This window comes from Canis aureus, chromosome 13 (assembly GCF_053574225.1).
Source record: "Canis aureus isolate CA01 chromosome 13, VMU_Caureus_v.1.0, whole genome shotgun sequence".
NCBI lineage: Eukaryota > Metazoa > Chordata > Mammalia > Carnivora > Canidae > Canis > Canis aureus.
In genome coordinates, this window is record NC_135623.1 from 62,470,168 (window position 1) to 62,488,186 (window position 18,019).

At 42.2% G+C, this 18,019-nt stretch overlaps 2 protein-coding genes across 3 annotated transcripts in view; one reads left to right on the plus strand and one right to left on the minus strand.

Moving 5' to 3' along the window:
* ETFDH (electron transfer flavoprotein dehydrogenase) overlaps positions 1–2,675 on the plus strand; it is a 30,411-nt gene extending 27,736 nt beyond the window's left edge. For both annotated transcript variants that reach the window (XM_077846510.1, XM_077846509.1), the window contains one exon: positions 617–2,675. In XM_077846510.1, the coding sequence (XP_077702636.1) occupies positions 617–780 (164 nt within the window). In that variant the 3' untranslated portion in view covers positions 781–2,675. The remainder of the gene's footprint in view (positions 1–616) is intronic.
* PPID (peptidylprolyl isomerase D) lies at positions 1,371–15,037 on the minus strand. Its single transcript, XM_077846511.1, has 10 exons — positions 14,853–15,037; positions 13,262–13,402; positions 11,474–11,580; positions 9,407–9,595; positions 7,976–8,098; positions 7,724–7,830; positions 5,489–5,630; positions 2,677–2,763; positions 2,543–2,585; positions 1,371–1,746 (listed from the first exon to the last, which is right to left on the minus strand). Exons 1-10 carry the CDS (start codon positions 14,935–14,937, stop codon positions 1,658–1,660), a joined length of 1,113 nt encoding a protein of 370 aa, XP_077702637.1. The 5' UTR covers positions 14,938–15,037; the 3' UTR covers positions 1,371–1,657.
* Positions 15,038–18,019: the final 2,982 nt, after the last annotated feature.

Genomic DNA, 18,019 nt, shown 5'->3' on the forward strand with positions numbered 1-18,019 from the left:
AATACCTTTCCATGTTCACGACTTAAATCCGTTGTCATGACTGCTCGCTCGCTCTCACACACACACAAAATTACATACTAAAATACTAGGGCACAGCCACATCAGCTCAAAAAATGGTCCCAGACATTAAATTCATCATGAATAGTTTAGCATTTCATGAATCTCAACTAGAACCATAATGGGAACTGGTTCTCCAATGATACCATAGACTGGCGTGCAGACGTCTGAAGGCCAGCGTGTTCTGGGAGGGACGAGTAGAATGTAAGCTCCCTGAGGGTAGGGACCTTGGCGGGCTTTTGTTTTATTTTTAAATCATTTGTCATTACGCTGGTGTGTAAACTCTTTGAAGGATAAGGACTGGCGCTAATTTTAATTTGTCTTTTCAGTTTCACACACACGTAAAATTGGAACTCAAATACTGCTGCACCTTCTGCTTTTCTCGATATTTATACTAATAGCAATAGCACACACCAAGATCTTCGTGATCTTCACGAGTAAACATTCAGAAAACAAACCTTCATGGTTTCTGTAGCTGTTTCCAGGGCTTCAATTTCTAACTTGTGTATTTTAAAAGTTAAAATAGGTACTTCACAATATTATTTATTTTTCCTTACAGGAGTTTATGAATTTGTACCTTTGGAACAAGGTGATGGATTTCGGTTACAGATAAATGCTCAGAATTGCGTACACTGTAAAACATGTGATATTAAAGATCCAAGTCAGAATATTAACTGGGTGGTACCTGAAGGTGGTGGAGGACCTGCTTACAATGGAATGTAAACTGCAACTGATTGCATTTGCGGCACGTTTGATAGTTTCCTTAAAATGTATGGCAAGGTAACTTTACATATTTAGAAGTCAACAGGTGTCAAAATAGTTTACCGTGTATTACTCATCAGAATGTTCATAAAATTATCAATGAAATAAAAACTTTATACCTATAATCTAAATTTGTCCTATAAAAAATTATGAGTATTTCTCCTACATAAAACTTTACAAATGAGGTTGTTTATTCAAAGATTCAGTACCAGTAGCAAATACACTGCTGGCCTTTAATGCAGATTTGACTTGTCAAATTCAAGAGTTCAGGTATAAATGTATATTCTAGGCCAGAGGTCAGCAGGCAGCCCACCACTTTTCTCATGGGTAGTTTTACTGGGACACGAGGATGTCCAATGGCCTACAGACTCTGTGGCTACAACTGCAGAAATGAGTAGTTGTGACAGATGATCATGGTCCACAAAGCCTAAAATATTTTACTGTCTGGCCCTTTGGAGAAAGTTTGCCGACCCCTGAATATCTGTAACAAAACATCAGCAAAAACCAACCACAGAGAAATACATCAAAGAATTAAGGGAAACAATACAAACTTAAGTCACAATCCTGTTTATTCAACACGATGTGTTGGAACACATTGGATACCATTATTCTTTGTGATTAATGCAAATAGGCATTTAAAAAAATCCACTTCACTGTTTCTGTAACACTGTTAAGAGTGAATTCTTTTCAGTATTCTTAAACTGTAAACAATGGGAAACTGAAGTATCAAAGGAAACACATCAGGGATCATACATTAACAGACAAAGCCTTTAAATGTTCTTATTGCCTTTATACACAACCAATGCATATTTAAATTTAAGTAAAACCGGGTTTCTTCTTAGGCAAACATTTTTGCATATGCTGCCTTCTCTTTATCTTTCTGTGCCTTTATCTTTTGTTTGACTTTCAGCAATTCCGCCTGGATAGCTGTAAAATAAATATGTAATAGGAGTTATTTCTCAAAACATCCAAAAAATTAGAATGCCCAACTGATGTTTTAGTAGGATAGTTTCTTCCTCCCTGCTGATAAAAACTCTTCTCTGTAAAGTAATTGAGCTCAATTAAGAACATATTTCACTGACAAAAGTAATCACACAAACACAAAAACCACATAATTTTAGAACACTGAGAATTTTAGAACTCTCTCAACTGAGGAAAGTCTAACTGAATTCTATGTAGATTTGCCTTCTGTCTCCCCATTAGAGAAGGCAACTGAGTGCCTCCCCTGTTGTACTTTAGCAGTGAGAGACCGGGACGTCTTTCAGTACCTAGATCTCTTATCACTATTTGTAGCAGGCGTATTTGAAAAACTAAGTTTTGTCCTAACTTTTCAAAGCTTTCCTAAAATATACATCCAGTAACTAGAATACTTGTATTACGGCCTCATTCTGCTTTAAGGAATGGTCCCAGACATTAAATGCATCATAAATACTGTTAGCTTTCAGTGCTGTGTTTTCAACTACAATTAGTTAATAGGAATCAGATCTCAAATGATACAACAGAAAAACAATATTTGAATGTGTGAAAATCAGTATTCTGAAAAGGAACCAGAATGTAAGCTCGTTGAGGGCAGGGACCCTGACTTGGCTGCAGGAAGGTCAGTGCCAGTAAGTGGCACTTTGTGGTATCTGTTGAACAAATAAGTGGCAAAGGGTACAATGGTTCATGACAATAAATTCTTACAAGACAAAATGAATTTTTACCATAAAAACTGCCAACTTACCTTTATCTTCTGGTGCTATCTCCTGTGCTTTTTTAAGATCAGCCTTTAATTGAAAAAAAACGTTTAAAGAAATATTAGATATATGATTTATGAAGGTGACTGTAAAGAAATTAAAGTGTAGAACAAAATTTTACCAATGCTTGATCGTATTCTTTTAATCCTTGCCATCCTTGAGCTCTCCGGTACAATGCTTTGGTATTGGATGGATCGATTTCAAGAGCCTACAAAAAAATTATATTTTTATCTAAATATTAAATATATGTACTAGAGTTCAATTTACTGCCTGTCAGGACATCGACTCTTCACTGCTCTACGGTAAAGGAGCTGGATGGACCCTGCAAATTTCTTCTGCCAGCTGGCACGTTGCATTTTGTCAGTAGAGGGTGCTAGAAGGACATCGCCGAGAAAAGCTGTTTCTCCCCAGGTTCCAGTGTGCTGAGTCCTGCACTGAGCTTGGTCAACAGCACACAGCAGAGCTCACTGCAGCAGAGTTCCCTAAGCACGGTGGCCCGTGAACCTCTCTGCCACCTAGGAAGTCACAGCCATCCCCTCCCCAGTGAGGTCTGGACCTCAGCCCAGGGGCAGTCAAGAGGTTCCTCTTCCAGGGCAGCCCGTGTGGCTCAGCGGTTTAGCACCACCTTCAGCCCAGGGCCTGATCCTGGAGACCCCGGATCAAGTCCCACGTCAGGCTCCCTACCTGAGCCTACTTCTCCCTCTGCCTGTGTCTCTGCCTCCCTCCCTCTCTGTCTGTGTGTGTGTCTCTCTCTCATAAATAAAAAAGGTTCCTCTTCCTCGGGGCCTCCATCCTAGCCTAGGGGTGTGACTGGTCTATGTGTATGTATCTGCTTTCCCATATCCTTTAGAATTCTCTTTACTAGCCATTCCCTCATTATTCCAATCCCCTTATTTTATATTAAACTTCCTCTTTTCCAATTACTGTATAGTTTCTGTCTCCTGATTGGGCCCTACATGATAAAACTATTACGAATCAAAATTTGTTAACACTTTTCTGAAAGATTTCATTTCTTAGAGAAAGAGCGTGTGTGCAAGTGCACACAAGGAGGGGGAGAGGCAGAAAGGGGAATCAGGCTCCCCACTGAGGATGGAGCCTGATGTGGGGCTGCATCCCAGGGCCCTGGGATCATGACCCAAGCTGAAGGCAGATGCTTAACCCACTGAGCCACCCAGGGGTTTTTTTAGGAGCATAAGTGAAATTGAAAAGGTCTCTCCTGTGAAATAAACATTTTAGAATGTGTCACATCTTCTAAAGTCGATACTAAGATTTTACTGAAAAAGGTATGTTATCTGCCTCACAAAAGTCAAGAAATCCCGAGGTGAGACCTGTGGCGGGCTCAGTCGGTAGACCATGCGACCCAGCCCCACGTTGGGTATGGAGCCTACTTGAAAAAAATCCAGAGTGAAGACCCACCTTTTCCTTGGGCTAGTTTCTTCCTCTGCTGCGTGCTCCCTTCTAAGTGTATTCCTCTCCCTTATTCTAGCTATCCTACCAAATGGGATCTCAGCTTTCTTCTTTAATCCTAACCCCTCACAAGGGCCTGGAGCTTACAACCTCAAGATGGAGAGTCCGTGCTCTCCCAGCTGAGCCAGCCAGACACATCAGATCTCACGATTTCTACTTGCTCTGGGCACAGGGATTTAAGCACACAGCTTCATGTGCAAAATCCATAAAAAGCACTGGGGGTGGTCTTTCTAAATACACTGAAAGTTCAGTTTGGAAAATTCTTCAACTATACAATAGGGAGCATGTCATAACTGCCCTATTTCAGGAGGTAATGCTGCCACCCATCTGGTTTGATCAGTTAGTCTTCCTGGATGTCCCCAGAGACAGGTGACCCTAACTTGAAGCAGCCTCCCTCCTCAGCCCAAAGAAAGGTTCCTTAAGACAGGAGTCTTGGGAAAAAAAAAAAAAAAAGACAGGAGTCTTGGCGTGCCTGGGTGGCTCAGAGGTTAAGTGTCCACCTTTGGCTCAGGGCGTGATCCCGGAGGCCTGGGATCCAGCTCCCAGGTCGGGCTCCCGGCTCCGTGGGGAGCCTGCTCCTCCCTCTGCCTGCTGTTCCCTTGCTTGTGTTCTGTCAACTAAATAAATCTTTAAAAAAAAAAAAAAAAAAAAAAAAAAAGAGTACAAGAGTCTTTTAATTAAAACACCTAATCTTTATTAGGTGCTTAACATGTGCCCAACTCTGTGCTAAATGGTATATATATTATATAATCTTGGTAACAATCCTGTAAGGCAAGTATTATTTTCATTTAATATAAAGGACTTTATAAAATATAAAGTCCTCTAAAATTAGGACTTAACCAAGATCATGAAGCTAGTGACAGCAATCTAACAACAAAAAAAACACCAAGCCTTTTTTTTTTTTTTTTTTTTTTTTTAAACACCAGGGCTGACTGGTTCCACAACCCGTTTTCTTAATCATTCCTGGCTTTGCCCTCCAGTGCCCAGCACATAACAGGCGCTCAATATGTTCAATGAGTAAATAATGAGCTGACACATGTGCTCTGAGGGAAAAAGGAAAAGTATCTTCAGAGATATTAAGTTACATAATGTTATCAATGAAATGAATGGATTAACAAGAAGAATTGAAGGCCCAAAAATGTAAAGATAAAATGACTTTTAAGTTGTTTCATAGAGTCTCAAGTCCTCTGTAATAAAATATATTAATGTACATATAAAGTTGCTTTTGTTCAAGTTGATAAATAATCCAACTCCTTCAAAAAATCTGACGTCGGGACGCCTGGGTGGCTTAGCAGTTGAGCGTCTGTCTTTGGCTCAGGACGTGATCCCAGTTCAGGGATCGAGTCCCACATCGGCCCCTCACAGGGAGCCTGCTTCTCCCTCTGTCTCTGCCTCTCTGTATGTGTCTCATGAATAAATTTTTAAAAATCTTAAAAAAAAAAAAATCTGACGTCAAAGAGACTCACCTCCAAACAACTGTCAACTGCTCCCTGCCAATTTGACATCTTCAGTTTACAAGCACCAATATTCAGCACGCAGCTTAAAGCCATAGGTTGCAGCTTCAGTCTATCTGCTTGCTCAGCAACAGCCTTTGAACTTTCCACATATCTGGAAAATAGGTGAATAAAGGGAACATAAGTGTTATGTCATTTCTGATCTAAAAAGCTCATCAAATGCTAATATTAGGGGCGCCTGGGTAGCTCAGTCAGTTGAATGTTTGTCTGCCTTTGGCTCAGGTCATGCTCTGAGGTCCCGGGATAGAGCCCCACGTCGGACTCCCTGCTCGGCAGAGAGCCTGCTTCTTCCTCTCCCTCTGCCACTCTCCCCCTGCTTGTGCACTCGCTATCTCTACCAAATAAGTAAAATCTTTAAAGAAAAGAAAAAAGCTAATGTTAATATTCTTAATGATCCCAATCATATTATTTTCCTTAAGATTGATTTTTATTTATTCAAACTTTTTCCCCAAAGCATTCAAAGAAACCAATTTAACAGCATTCACCAGGGACGCCTGCGGGACTCAGCTGTTGAGCAGCTGCCTTTGGCTCAGGGCGTGATCCTGGAGTTCCAGGATCAAGTCCCACATCACGCTCCCCACAGGGAACCTGCTTCTCCCTCTGCCTGTGTCTATTTATTTATTTGTGAGACAGAGGGGGGGTGGGGGGGCAGAGGGAGAAGCAGGCTCCCTGCAGGGAGCCTAATGCAGGACTACATCTCAAGACCCCAGGATCACGACCCGAGTCAAAGACAGATGCTCAACCACTGAGCCACCCAGGGGCCCCTACCATTTCCCATTTTTTAAAACTCTGGTCTCTATTACGTATTTTCCAGTGTAATTATGTTTGGGTCAACATTCTCACTGTGGGAGAGGGAACTGGAATGAGGCAAGGCGAAGAACCCTTCAGTGTTGATTCTGAACTGTATTTTAATACAATTCCTAGCTCTGCCCACAGAAAAGGGCCCAGAAATGAGCACACCTGGCCCTCAGAATCTGGTTTCTAAAGTCTATCCCCTAATAAAAAGAACCAGAGCTCCTTGCCATTAATAGATATGGCAACAAGGTTAAGTAAAAGATGAACCTGAAACACCTTGTGCCAAAAAGCAAACAAGTGCTCGCAGACTAATAGGACACATCCAATGGATACAGGAAAGGGGGCTTCCACTGGACACATCTGGAATCCTTTGAACATCAAAAAGAATGATAGTACAATAGACAGACCTTAAAAAAATTCAGATATATACAGATCTATATAACGATACTAAAAAGGGGTGGGGGAAGGAAGGAGGCCCTTTCAAGCATTAAAATTCCAGATAACTGTAGAGTAAGTGATAAAATTAGAAAATCATTATAATAACTGATTAGGCAAGGATCTTCAATGACGCTAAAATCCACAGGATGAAAGAAAGCTTAGCAACTGAATATTCATACAACCTCACAGGATCGCCTCACAAAGTACATTTACAAAAGGGAAAAGGCAGCTTTTAGGACACAAGCATCTGGCTGATGCCCCTTTAACCAAGTGCCAAAACTCAAAATAGGCCTAAGTGACATGTGCCTTCAGGATGTGATATCACAGGAAATATTCACCACCAGTGATCTAAGTCCTCTTGCCAAAATATTTAGCCTCAAACTGATCTTGAGGAAGCAATCCAACAAATACAGGCGGCGTTCGTAAGACAACCAACCAGAGACTCCACAAGGCACAAATGACTCAAGAAATCGAAGGTAGAGTTGTAAGATTAGAGGACATGAGAGACATAAAACCAAATGATGCAACGGACTCTGGACTAAAGAAAGGAAACAAATAATTGGGGAAATGTGAATATTACATATTAGATATTATTGTTATTGGTGATATTTTAGGGGTATTTCAATTTGTCAAGGTTATCCCAACTATTTAGGGGTAAAGCATCAAGGTATCTGTAACTTCCTTTCAAAATGATCCTACAAAAACAAATACAGCAAAAGTTAAAAATCAGTGAAGAGGTGAAGGTGTGGTTGTATTTGTATACTATTTCAACTTTCCCATATTTTGTAATTTTTCAAAAGCAGCAGCTAGACAAAATAAAAGAAATGCAACTATTTCAACACACCTGGTTATTATTCTGCCAAGTAATTTTGCCAAAGATAATAAACAAGTCTGGATTTCAGTTTATGATTCAATTTACAAGTTCTTAGAATAAATTAAAAATAAATTGATTACCTTAAAACTTTTGTGTATTTTTTAATGGCCATCTCCCAGTTCTGGGATTTGAAAAAAGTATTTCCAATATTTTTTAAGTCTTCTGTTATTAGTAAAATTTTATTTACCTGTATAAAAAATACAAATATGTTGCATTTTAGTAATTAATGTGGTTTAATGCTAGGTTCTATCATTAAAACAGATTAGTATGAGAAGTTCAAAATTTTAGTACTATTTTTAATAATTTAGTTTGACTAATCTGAAGGTACTCACATCTTTTAAATCTATATCTGCATCCTCAGGGAAATCTGGATGATTGTCACCAGAGCCATCTTTTGGGAATATGCCCCAATCATCCCCTTCCTTCAATTCTCCGCATTCTGCAATAACGCACAACTGTAAAAATAATCCTAAATTGTAGAGGTGTACTATCACATTAATGAGATTAAAAACAAGAGGTCTGGGTTTAAAAGCTAAACAGCTGTAAGTCACGTGCAAAACTGTCCAAGTCACTTCTCAAATGACAGACTGACGGAGTCCCATCTATCTGCTCTAATTACAGTAATGCCGCTTATATACATTCCAAGTAATATGACGTCACTATTTTAGAAAAGTGTTTTACTGCTATTTAACAGCTCAGTATACAAAGGATAAGTTGAAAATGTTATCATTCTCGGGACATCTGGGTGGCTCAGCGGTTGAGCATCTGCCTTCGGCTCAGGGCGTGATCCCGGGGTCCTGGGATCAAGTCCCACATCGCACTCCCTGCAGGGAGCCTGCTTCTCCCTCTGCCTCTGTCTCTGCCTCCCTCTGTGTGTCTCATGAATAAATAAATAATCTTAAAAAAATGTTATCATTCTGTACGTAATTTTCTTTAAGTGAGGCATGTCCTTTCAATTTTACTACTGTTTCTTTCATGCAGTGAATGACAGCTAATCTCCCGCAGATATTTCAGTTTCCAATTCCCACTCAAAACCCTGCCAACTAGGTTAAGTAGTATTGTGGTCATTGTGATTTCATGGACATTTATAACACAAGGCTCTTTATAAACTTATTAGATAAACTAGTCTAAACCTTTAAGTAATTTATTATAGGATGAAGAAACATGCCCAGAAAGCTTAAGTAACATGATCAAACCCAAACCACCAGTTAAAAGGCTGAGTCTAGACAGGATTCTTGGTTTCCTGTCCTCTTCCTACTATATATTAGTGTACATAATGATTTAAAGTTTTGCAGGCATAGAAGAGTTAAGAAACCTACCAAAAAAAAAAAAAAAAAATCACCAAAATTGAAGTTGAAATAATAAAAATCTCCTTTTAAACTACTCTAATCTTATCTTTCCCACCGTAAAAAAGTTTCAAGAAAAAGTGGCAGGTCCATCCAAGCTTCTATGCCAAAAGTCATCCTAACATTTTCTCAGCTAATAATCATCTGATCCTTTTATTTATGTTCCTTTAAGACAGTAATTAAGGGCAGCCCCGGTGGTGCAGCAGTTTAGTGCCGCCTGCAGCCTAGGGTGTGATCCTGGAGACCCTGGATCGAGTCCCACATCAGGCTCTCTGCATAGTGCCTGCTTCTCCCTCTGCCTGTGTCTCTGCCTCTCTCTCTCTGTGTCTTTATGAATAAATAAATAAATAATCTTTAAAAAAAAAAAAAGACAGTAATTAAGATAACAAGTGTATTTCACTGTAACTTTTTACTTACTTTGGTAGGTTTTTCACCTTTCACTTCTACATTTTCCAATATCCTTGCCACACCCATTCCTTTAATTACTTGGCCAAATACCACATGTTTCCCATCCAAGTGAGGAGTCGGAACTGTTGTGATAAAGAACTGAGAACCATTTGTATTGCAGCCTGCATTTGCCATGCTCAATAAACCCTCCTGATCATGCTGTAGAAATACAAATCAATAAAAGAAAACCAAGGTTAGAAGTCCTGAACTGTTCTTTTACTCGCCATTCACATAAAACTAGGGTGGGCCGTAATATTTAGAGCAAACAATGTAGTGTTATTCTGTATAAACTGCAACCTTTAATTCACAAACATGGGGTACTTAATCATTTAGACTTTAAAAAAACTTATGAAACCAAATGAAATAACAGAAACGAGGCGGGGGCAGATTTCTAGAGCAGCCATTTTGAGAATATGCTTATGTTCTCAACTTCAAGATGAAGATGCTGCATTAAGGAAATCTAATGATTCTACTTTGCCCCTTTTTATAATGAAAGCTCTCTTTTCTGAGAACTCAATAGTCTTTCCGTTTTTATGGGCCTACACTAGGTTTCTTCATTTACACATCAATAAACTGGGAGCAGTGATGGGATATTCAATTTAGACAGGACATTTTGTTAGGTAGTTTCTTAATCTCAAAGGAATCCAAAGGTTATGGCTTTCGTCCCACATGAATCTTCAAAGAACCATTCTTCAAAGAAGGACCTAAGGAAACTGCCCCAAATATCTTGAAATCAAATTTCTACTTGGCATCAACCTGTCCAAAGGTTCTGTGAAACCGAGTTTCTTCATCCTTCCACTCTATCCTTAAGCTTTCTAAATTATTCTTTGTTGAACCATGTGCGTTGTACTTTCATGTCAGTCTTCCCACCAAAAATGCCTTTTACCCCTGCCAACTCAAAAACTTCAGCTCTCAGGGCTACCAAGTTTCTAGAAGGCAAAAACTGCGCGTCCTTTCAATAGAACCTTTCTTTTAAAGCAATCACATAATCTGTTCTCGTCCTTCAGGTAGCTTTCCTTTTTCCTTTCCAAAGTTTGGTGCTTTTCCACAATACTGAATAGATTAACTATTTCCCAGCCTCCCATTGCCTTTGTGCTCTTCTTAATAATATCCCTCCTTCAAACTGGAATCTATGTTTTAGTTCCTGTCTAACCAAGTCTTGGCCAACCTGCAAGACCCAGCTTAAATACCCATTCCTCCTCAATGTCTTCCCCTAGTAATTTGCAATATATAAATCACCTTCCTCCTATTATACAGAAAGTCTTAATCAATTTAGCATTTATTTGCACATTATTATATTATTCTTCAGCTGTCCCATGTGTTTTAATCTTGTCTTCCCCATAAAATCATAAATTCCTTGTCTTCAAGGCCGTTCATTTTTATAAACTCCTGGTGCCAGTACTAAATACATATAGATGCTGCCAATAAATACTGTTTGGAAGACCGATGACATTTTTTTTCAAATTATCCTAATTACCTTGTTCATATTCCTCATTTCCAAAGATATTACTATACTTTTGTACTTACATGTCCATTCTTACAACTTGAATGATGCAATAAACCCCGATTACATCTTGGGACAATGAAGATAAGAAGGCACAGGCACCACTAATGTCTTTTAGGAGCTTGGACATTAATCATATCCGCTACTTTTCAAATCCCCTGACATCCTGGATATTAGCGATGGTTTTGTTGCTCTTCAAATTCAAGCATAAAGATGCACAAGTTACCATCCTTCTGATAATGAGAACATATTTCCTGGAAATAATTTTGCTATATGGTGGCCAATCTTAAAAACTCATTGGCTTTAGTGAAGAGTGTAAACCTGGATCACACTGACATAACCATCGTATTTTTGCCAAATAAAATGGGTAGATGCAATTTTTCTAAATTAAAGAACGTATTTGCAAATATGATACCTTTTACAAGGAGAAATCTAAGCACTCTTCTGAGACATTTATTGGCGTCTTAATCCAACAAGTATCCCACACATGTAACAACCTTTATTAGCAATGAACATGCTTTTGTCTACTTTACCTTATAATAGAAATTTTCATCCTCAAATTTTTCACCATAAATACTTTCTCCACCTGTCCCATTTTGATTTGAGAAGTCTCCACCCTGAATCATAAATTTCTTGATAACTACAAAAAAAGTAAAATAACTATTAAAAACTAAATATGGATTACTCCAGCAATGTTAACTAATGAACCCGTAGTAAGATGTTAACTTCCTAAAACATGACTCTAGTTGTAACACTCTCCTGTCTTTCCCCACCCATCCCCACAACTCCAAACTCTTAAAAGTCTTTCCATAGCCTGAGTCCAAAGTACTTTTAGGGCCCAATCACTTACTAATAATCCAAGAATCAGTTCAGAGGGCACCCCCTCTACATAACTGTCACTGAGATCCCAAAGTTGGATCTCCTAACTTCTCACACACCATGTCGACCCTACCTCTACATCACCACATATACTGTAATGATCTAGCTCTTCCAGAAAACCATTCCATAAGTACAACAATTGTTTTTCATTGTGCACATGGCTAGACACGTGTTACTCATTAATGTCTACTAAATAAGACCAATTATTCCCAGTAGATTTGTGACACCATAATGGAAGGACTTCAGCAAGTATTATCACTTGGTGTCAAAGGTTCCCAAGACCACTCTCATGTTGAGAAATTTCCTAGGATTCATGGGACTCAGCATTTGGTCGTATTACAGCAATAAAGGATACACAGCTAGATGATAAAAGAAAAAGATACGGAGCCTGGAAAAAAATCCATGTGCTTCCTTATAGTCTCTCCCTCCCATGAAAAGTCAGAGAGTACATTCTTCTCCCAGCAAAGAAAATGCTGCAACAAATGCACAATGTCGCTGCCCAGGAAAGCCTGTTAGAGACTCAGAACCCAAGTTTTTATCAGGGCTGATCATGCAGTTTTTCCCTACCTTGCATGTACCAAAATTCCACACTCCCAAAAAGGGAAGCAGATGTTCTACATAAATCAAAGTGTTGGTACAAACAATCCAGGCATAGTAAACCATCTTTATGACTCAGGGAATGGTCCCAGTGCCAAGTTCATAAACTCCAGCTTATAGCCACGCTGCAAGCAAACCTTTCCAAGGAAAGCAGCCTCAGGCCCACTAGGTCAACTCTTTTCTAAATACTCCACTCTACAGTATATTTCAGCATGTTACTAAACATGAACGTAAATCAACAGTTCAAATATTTAAAAATCAATTCGTTTTTTTCCATGTTTCTTTTAAAAAAAAACTACTCATGATTATACTTTGTTTATTCATTAAATAAATATTTATTGAGTGTCCACTCAGTAACTATATACTACATGCTGAAGACAAGATGATGAGAAGATACAGTTCCTGAATTCATAGAACCTACAATCTATTAGGGGAAGCATCAAATAATTACTAAACAAAGGTATGATTACAAAGTGTGATGAAGATTGTGAAATGTCATTTTTTAATTACGTATTACACCAATTTTGCCCCCAGGCGTCAAACTATCTAAAGTCTGCTTCTTTATCATGGCACATCCTTTCTTCTCAATTTGATCCCACTGGAGTGAAGAGCTATGGCACTGCTGAAGCTGGGTAGTGCACTTCTCTCTAAGCAAACTCTAGTACCCTCTCAGAATTCCACTGTTCACAGACCAAGCTTTATGAAACTGAGCTACTGCCTCAAATGTCCAAACATCCTCCTGAGACTAACAGTAATTTTTAACTTTGACTCTTCACTTAGTATTTTCTTCCCTAATTCCTACTATACAGATTTAGAAGAATCGGATTCAAAGTTTTTACACATACTTCGATGGAAAGGGCATCCTTTGAAATGGAGAGGTTTCCCAGTGGTGGGTCCAATGCCTTTTTCTCCTGTACACAATGCACGAAAATTTTCTGCAGTTTTGGGTACAATATCTGCAAACAATTCTAAGACAATTCGACCAACTAAAAGAAAAAAAATGAAATCACGTCAGTATGCAAAACAAGCAACGAAATAAGCAAATGAAAAAGACACTTGGCGGGGCAGCCCGGGTGGCTCAGCGTTTTAGCGCCGGCCTTTGGCCCAGGGCGTGACCGCGGGGTCCCAAGATTGAGTCCTAGGTCGGGCTCCCTGCATGGAGCCTGCTTCCCCCTCTGCCTGTGTCTCTGCCTCTCTCTCTCTCTCATGAATAAATAAAAACCCTTTTCTTTTATAAAGATTTATTTAGTCATGAAAGAGAGGAGGGGGGGCACAGGTAGAGGGAGAAATCCCGGGTCCCCAGGATCACGCCCTGAGCCGAAGGCAGCGCTAAACCGCTGAGCCACTAGGGCTGCCCTAAAAATCTTTAAAAAAAGAAAAAAAAAAAAAAAAAAAAAAGGACACTTGGTAGAACCATAGTGACTAAGATATCAAGTTCTCCTTTTTGGTCATTTTTCTAATACTCAAATTAGGCTCATGTTAAGCGTCCTGTATCTAGATGAAGGGGAAACCATTATTTTCCTACATCTTAATAAAGGATCATAAATACAGCAGCCAGAAGATCAGCACCCGTGTTAAGAGACACCACAAAGTAAACAGTTTTAAATTCTGGGTAATTTCTTCTACTTGTACTCCGAAATCTCCCCCCCCCCCCCCCGGAAGTAACCCACAGGGGAAAATCAAATATCCTTCGCGCGGCTGGCTGGGGCCGGCTGAGTCTTGAGGGCAGCTGCAGTCCTTGTGTTCCACGAAACCTCCTTAGCGCATCCGCTGAAGCCAAAGATGGGAAAGTTCCCATTTTAGACAACTCCTAGGAGGGGGAAATAGAGACCTGCCCCTAATTTCAGGACAGACTGCATCTGCGTATAAATACACGTGCGCGTCCCAGCGAGCCACGGGGTGCGCGAACCCTGCGGTGCCCAGCCCGGCGCCTGCAGCCCTGCCCTGCCCTGCCCTGCCCTGCTCTAGACCCGGAGGACGCCGGCTGCAGAGCCCCGCGCTCCTCCGCGAGCCGTCGGGGGCCGCGGCGCCGGGCACGTAGCCTAGGCAACCGGGGCCAACGCCGGGCGCGCCTTCACGGGCCCCGCGGGGCCTCCGGGCCGCGGCTCCGTCGCGAGCAGAAAAGCCACAAGCGAAAAGCCGCTCTGACCTGCAGGCGGGTCTCGCGTGGCGTGAGGGGCGGCGCGGTGGGACCCGAGATCTCCTCACGGCGGCCCGACGATCGATGCAGGGCGGCGGGGGGTCCGACCCAAACCGCGCGAGGCCGCGTCAAGGCCGCCGCCGTCCCCGACCCAGAGAGTTCCAGAAGCTTCCGCGCGGCCGACGGCCCCGGCACAAGGGCGCTGCCCCGGCGGGTCACCCGCGGCCCGGCCGCTCGCCACCCTCGGGGTCGCCCGCACCCCCGGGAAGCCCGGCTTCCTCGCGGCCTCCGCTCACCTCGCTCCCCTGCGATGGCCACGTCAAAGAAGACTCTGGGGTTGCCGGGGTCGGAGGGCTTCCTCTGCGGGGACGGATGCGACATTTCCAACGGCGGACGCGCTCGGGACCCAACTCCCAGGAGAACCTCGTGGACGGCCACCCACACCCGGCGGCGGCGCTGACGAGCCACTTCCGGCGGGACGTGCGGAAGCCGCGCCCCCACTTCCGGCAGCCGCGCCCCGACTTCCGGCGTCGGCGTCTCCGCGCGCCCCGGCCCCGGCCCCCCCAGCCCGCGGGTGTGCGGCCGCCTGTGCGGCGCTCGGCTGCGTCGTCTGCAAACTGGGAAGAGAAGTGCTCCCCTTGCCGCGTCGTTTACGGACGCGGAGTGCTCCGGGCGCGCTCACCTCCCGGGGGGCTAGTCCGCGGCGGCCGTCGGAAGCCGCCTGCAGCCGGGGCGGGGCCGGGGCGGGACCGGGGGACCCGGGGACCGGGGACCCGGGATCGGGCCGCTTCTCCCTCCGCCTGTGTCTCCGTCTCTCCCCCTCTCTATGTCTCTCATGAATAAATAAATAAGATCTTAAATAAATTAATAAAATAAAATATTTAAAAAATATATTAACAGGACGAGTGATCAAGGGGGGGAGGCAAAAGGCTCCGAAGCTCAGCGTCCCGGGGAGAGCGCAGTTTCCTTTCCCGATGAAACTCTGTGCTTGTCCCCTTATGGGAAAATTTGTGTGAGCATCATACCTGTCTTATTTATTTATTTATTTATTTATTTATTTATTTATTTATTTATTTATTTTAATTTTTTGGTTTTTTGTTTGTTTTGTTTTGTTTTTGGACAGACTCCGCTCTGGGTAAGAGGCTGATTGTGGAGAGAAGTGGCGGGTTCTCCGCGCTGGGGCGCATCCCTAGTGCTCATCACCGATTTCAACTGTCCCCGGCCCTTAGAGTCCAGCTCCCAGAGGACGAGAATTCGGTTTTGCAGCTCGCTACACTCGCAGTACTGCTGTTGAGTGGGTGCTCCATAAATGTTGTTTTTCTGATTGATTTTTTTAGGGGGAGAGAGACTCTTCAGAGGACCCCTTGCTGAGCTCAGAGGTGGGCGACGGGCCGGATCCCAGGACCCTGAGATGATGACTTGAGTCCAAACCGAGATCTCGGGGCGGCCCGGGTGGCTCAGCGGTTAGCGCCGCCTGCAGCCCGGGGCGTGACCTTGGAGACCCGGGATCGAGCCCCGCGTCGGGCTCCCTGCAGGGAGCCTGCTTCTCCCTCTGCCTGGGCCTCTGCCTCCTCTCTCTCTCTCTCTGTCTCTCATTAATAAATAAAATCTCTTAAAAAAAAAAAAGAATATTTGAAACCGAGATCTAACAACCAGCTGCACCCCCCCCCCCCACCCGGGTGCCCCATAGCTGCTCAGTACATGTTCTTGAATGAACGAATGAGTTCCAGAGAATGCTAATGGCCTTGAGGATTTCTGTAAGAATGTTAATAAGAGATTTCATTTCCATGTATATTTATGTGTAATTTGAGAAGATTATCAGCGCTTCATGCTGATCCTTTCAAATTCCAGCACATTAAAATGAATGTCAAATGTTAATTCCTTATAAGTTGATGTCCTTGAATTCCATGGTGTTTATTAGTTGTGGTTCCCGGAGGATCTAGGTCAGCCCAGCACAGAACCTCTGTGTCCTTTGATGAATAGGAGTCAAAATAAATTGTTCTCCGGTGTAGGGTCACTTCCAGGCTGCAAACTGGTCATTTACACCTTGTCTCAGAAATACCAAATGATAAGTTCACATTGAAAGCCCTATTCTGGTCTACTAGCTTAAAATTAGCCTTTAGCTAAGCAGTCCAGGAATTGTCACTTTTAGCCATAACCTCCTAAGCATTATTGCCATTAGGAACGTCATTGTGATTAATTAGGGAACATGGTTAAGGGCTTCTGCACCATCATACTTCTGGGGTTCAAATTCAATCGCTAAAGATACTAACTTGGGACTTTGGACAAGTTGCTTAGCCTTTCTGTGCCTCAGCTTCCTCATCTGTAAATTAGGATTATGATATGCAGCCCTTAAGTTTGTCTGTTTAATTTTTTTTTTTTTTTAAAGTAAGCTCCGTGCTCACTGTGAGGCTTAAACTCATGGCCCCCAGATCAAGTGTCACCTGCTGCACTGGCAGCATTAGGTGAAGACTGATTTGGATGTTTTAGTATCAGAAACATAGTAAGCGCTCAACCAGTATAAGCAGTTAATAATCACAAATAGCTGATATGGGATCCCTGGGTGGCGCAGCGGTTTAGCACCTGCCTTTGGCCCAGGGTGCGATCCTGGAGACCCGGGATCGAATCCCACGTCGGGCTCCCGGTGCATGGAGCCTGCTTCTCCCTCTGCCTGTGTCTCTGCCTCTCTTTCTCTCTCTCTGTGTGTGTGTGACTATCATAAATAAATTTAAAAAAAAATAAAAACAAATAGCTGATACTTTACTAAAATAATTACTAGTATCAATGTATTCCGAAATGGAAGTTAAAACTGCAAAGGTACTGTGAGGATACCTCTGCATTCTCAGGAAATATAACGTGATTCTTCTGTTACACAGGTTTTGGGGTGTAAAAGACTAAATGTTACTCTCACTGTGCCTAGATTTTTCACAGTAACGTAACAGCTTTATATAAACTGTCGTATTCCTAGAACAAACTTGAATAACAGAATCATACCTTTCAAAGCCACTCTAGTACTGATCTCTAGTGGAAAGAGAAATCTTCCTAGAAGACAACCTGTCCCATGGTTAGTCTGCTTGCTTAAAATAGGGCTTCTGAATTCTGAAGTCTTCTCGTCTATGTGTAGAAAGAAAGAGTAAGGAGCATGTACTATTTCTTAGGGCTAAGGACACAATTTCATCTAGATAGAAGGATGAATATTTGCTCTAAGAGCTCTATTATTATCATTATTGTTATTTCTGTTTCCCATAAGTGTGGTAGGATAATATTAACAGATTGCATCCCCCACCCAATGTTCTCTCTCAGTATCTTTGCTTATTACCCCACCCAAACAAGCAGCTAGGTATCCTGTGCTCGTTGCTTTAAGGAGAAACACGTAACAGCAAAGAAAACAGAGTGGGGGAAAACAGAGTCTTTTCCTGGCTTTGGAGTTGCAAAAGGCTTGGTTTTACAGGAACATAAAAGC

Coding starts and splice junctions, on each gene's coding strand:
- PPID (XM_077846511.1), bottom strand. CDS start 14,937: ATGTCGCATCCGTCCCCGCAGAGGAAGCCCTCCGACCCCGGCAACCCC. Junction 8,099..9,406: donor AAGGTGAAAAACCTACCAAA/GTAAGTAAAAAG, acceptor TTATTTTTACAG/TTGTGCGTTATTGCAGAATG. Junction 7,831..7,975: donor CAGATATAGATTTAAAAGAT/GTGAGTACCTTC, acceptor TTTTTTATACAG/GTAAATAAAATTTTACTAAT.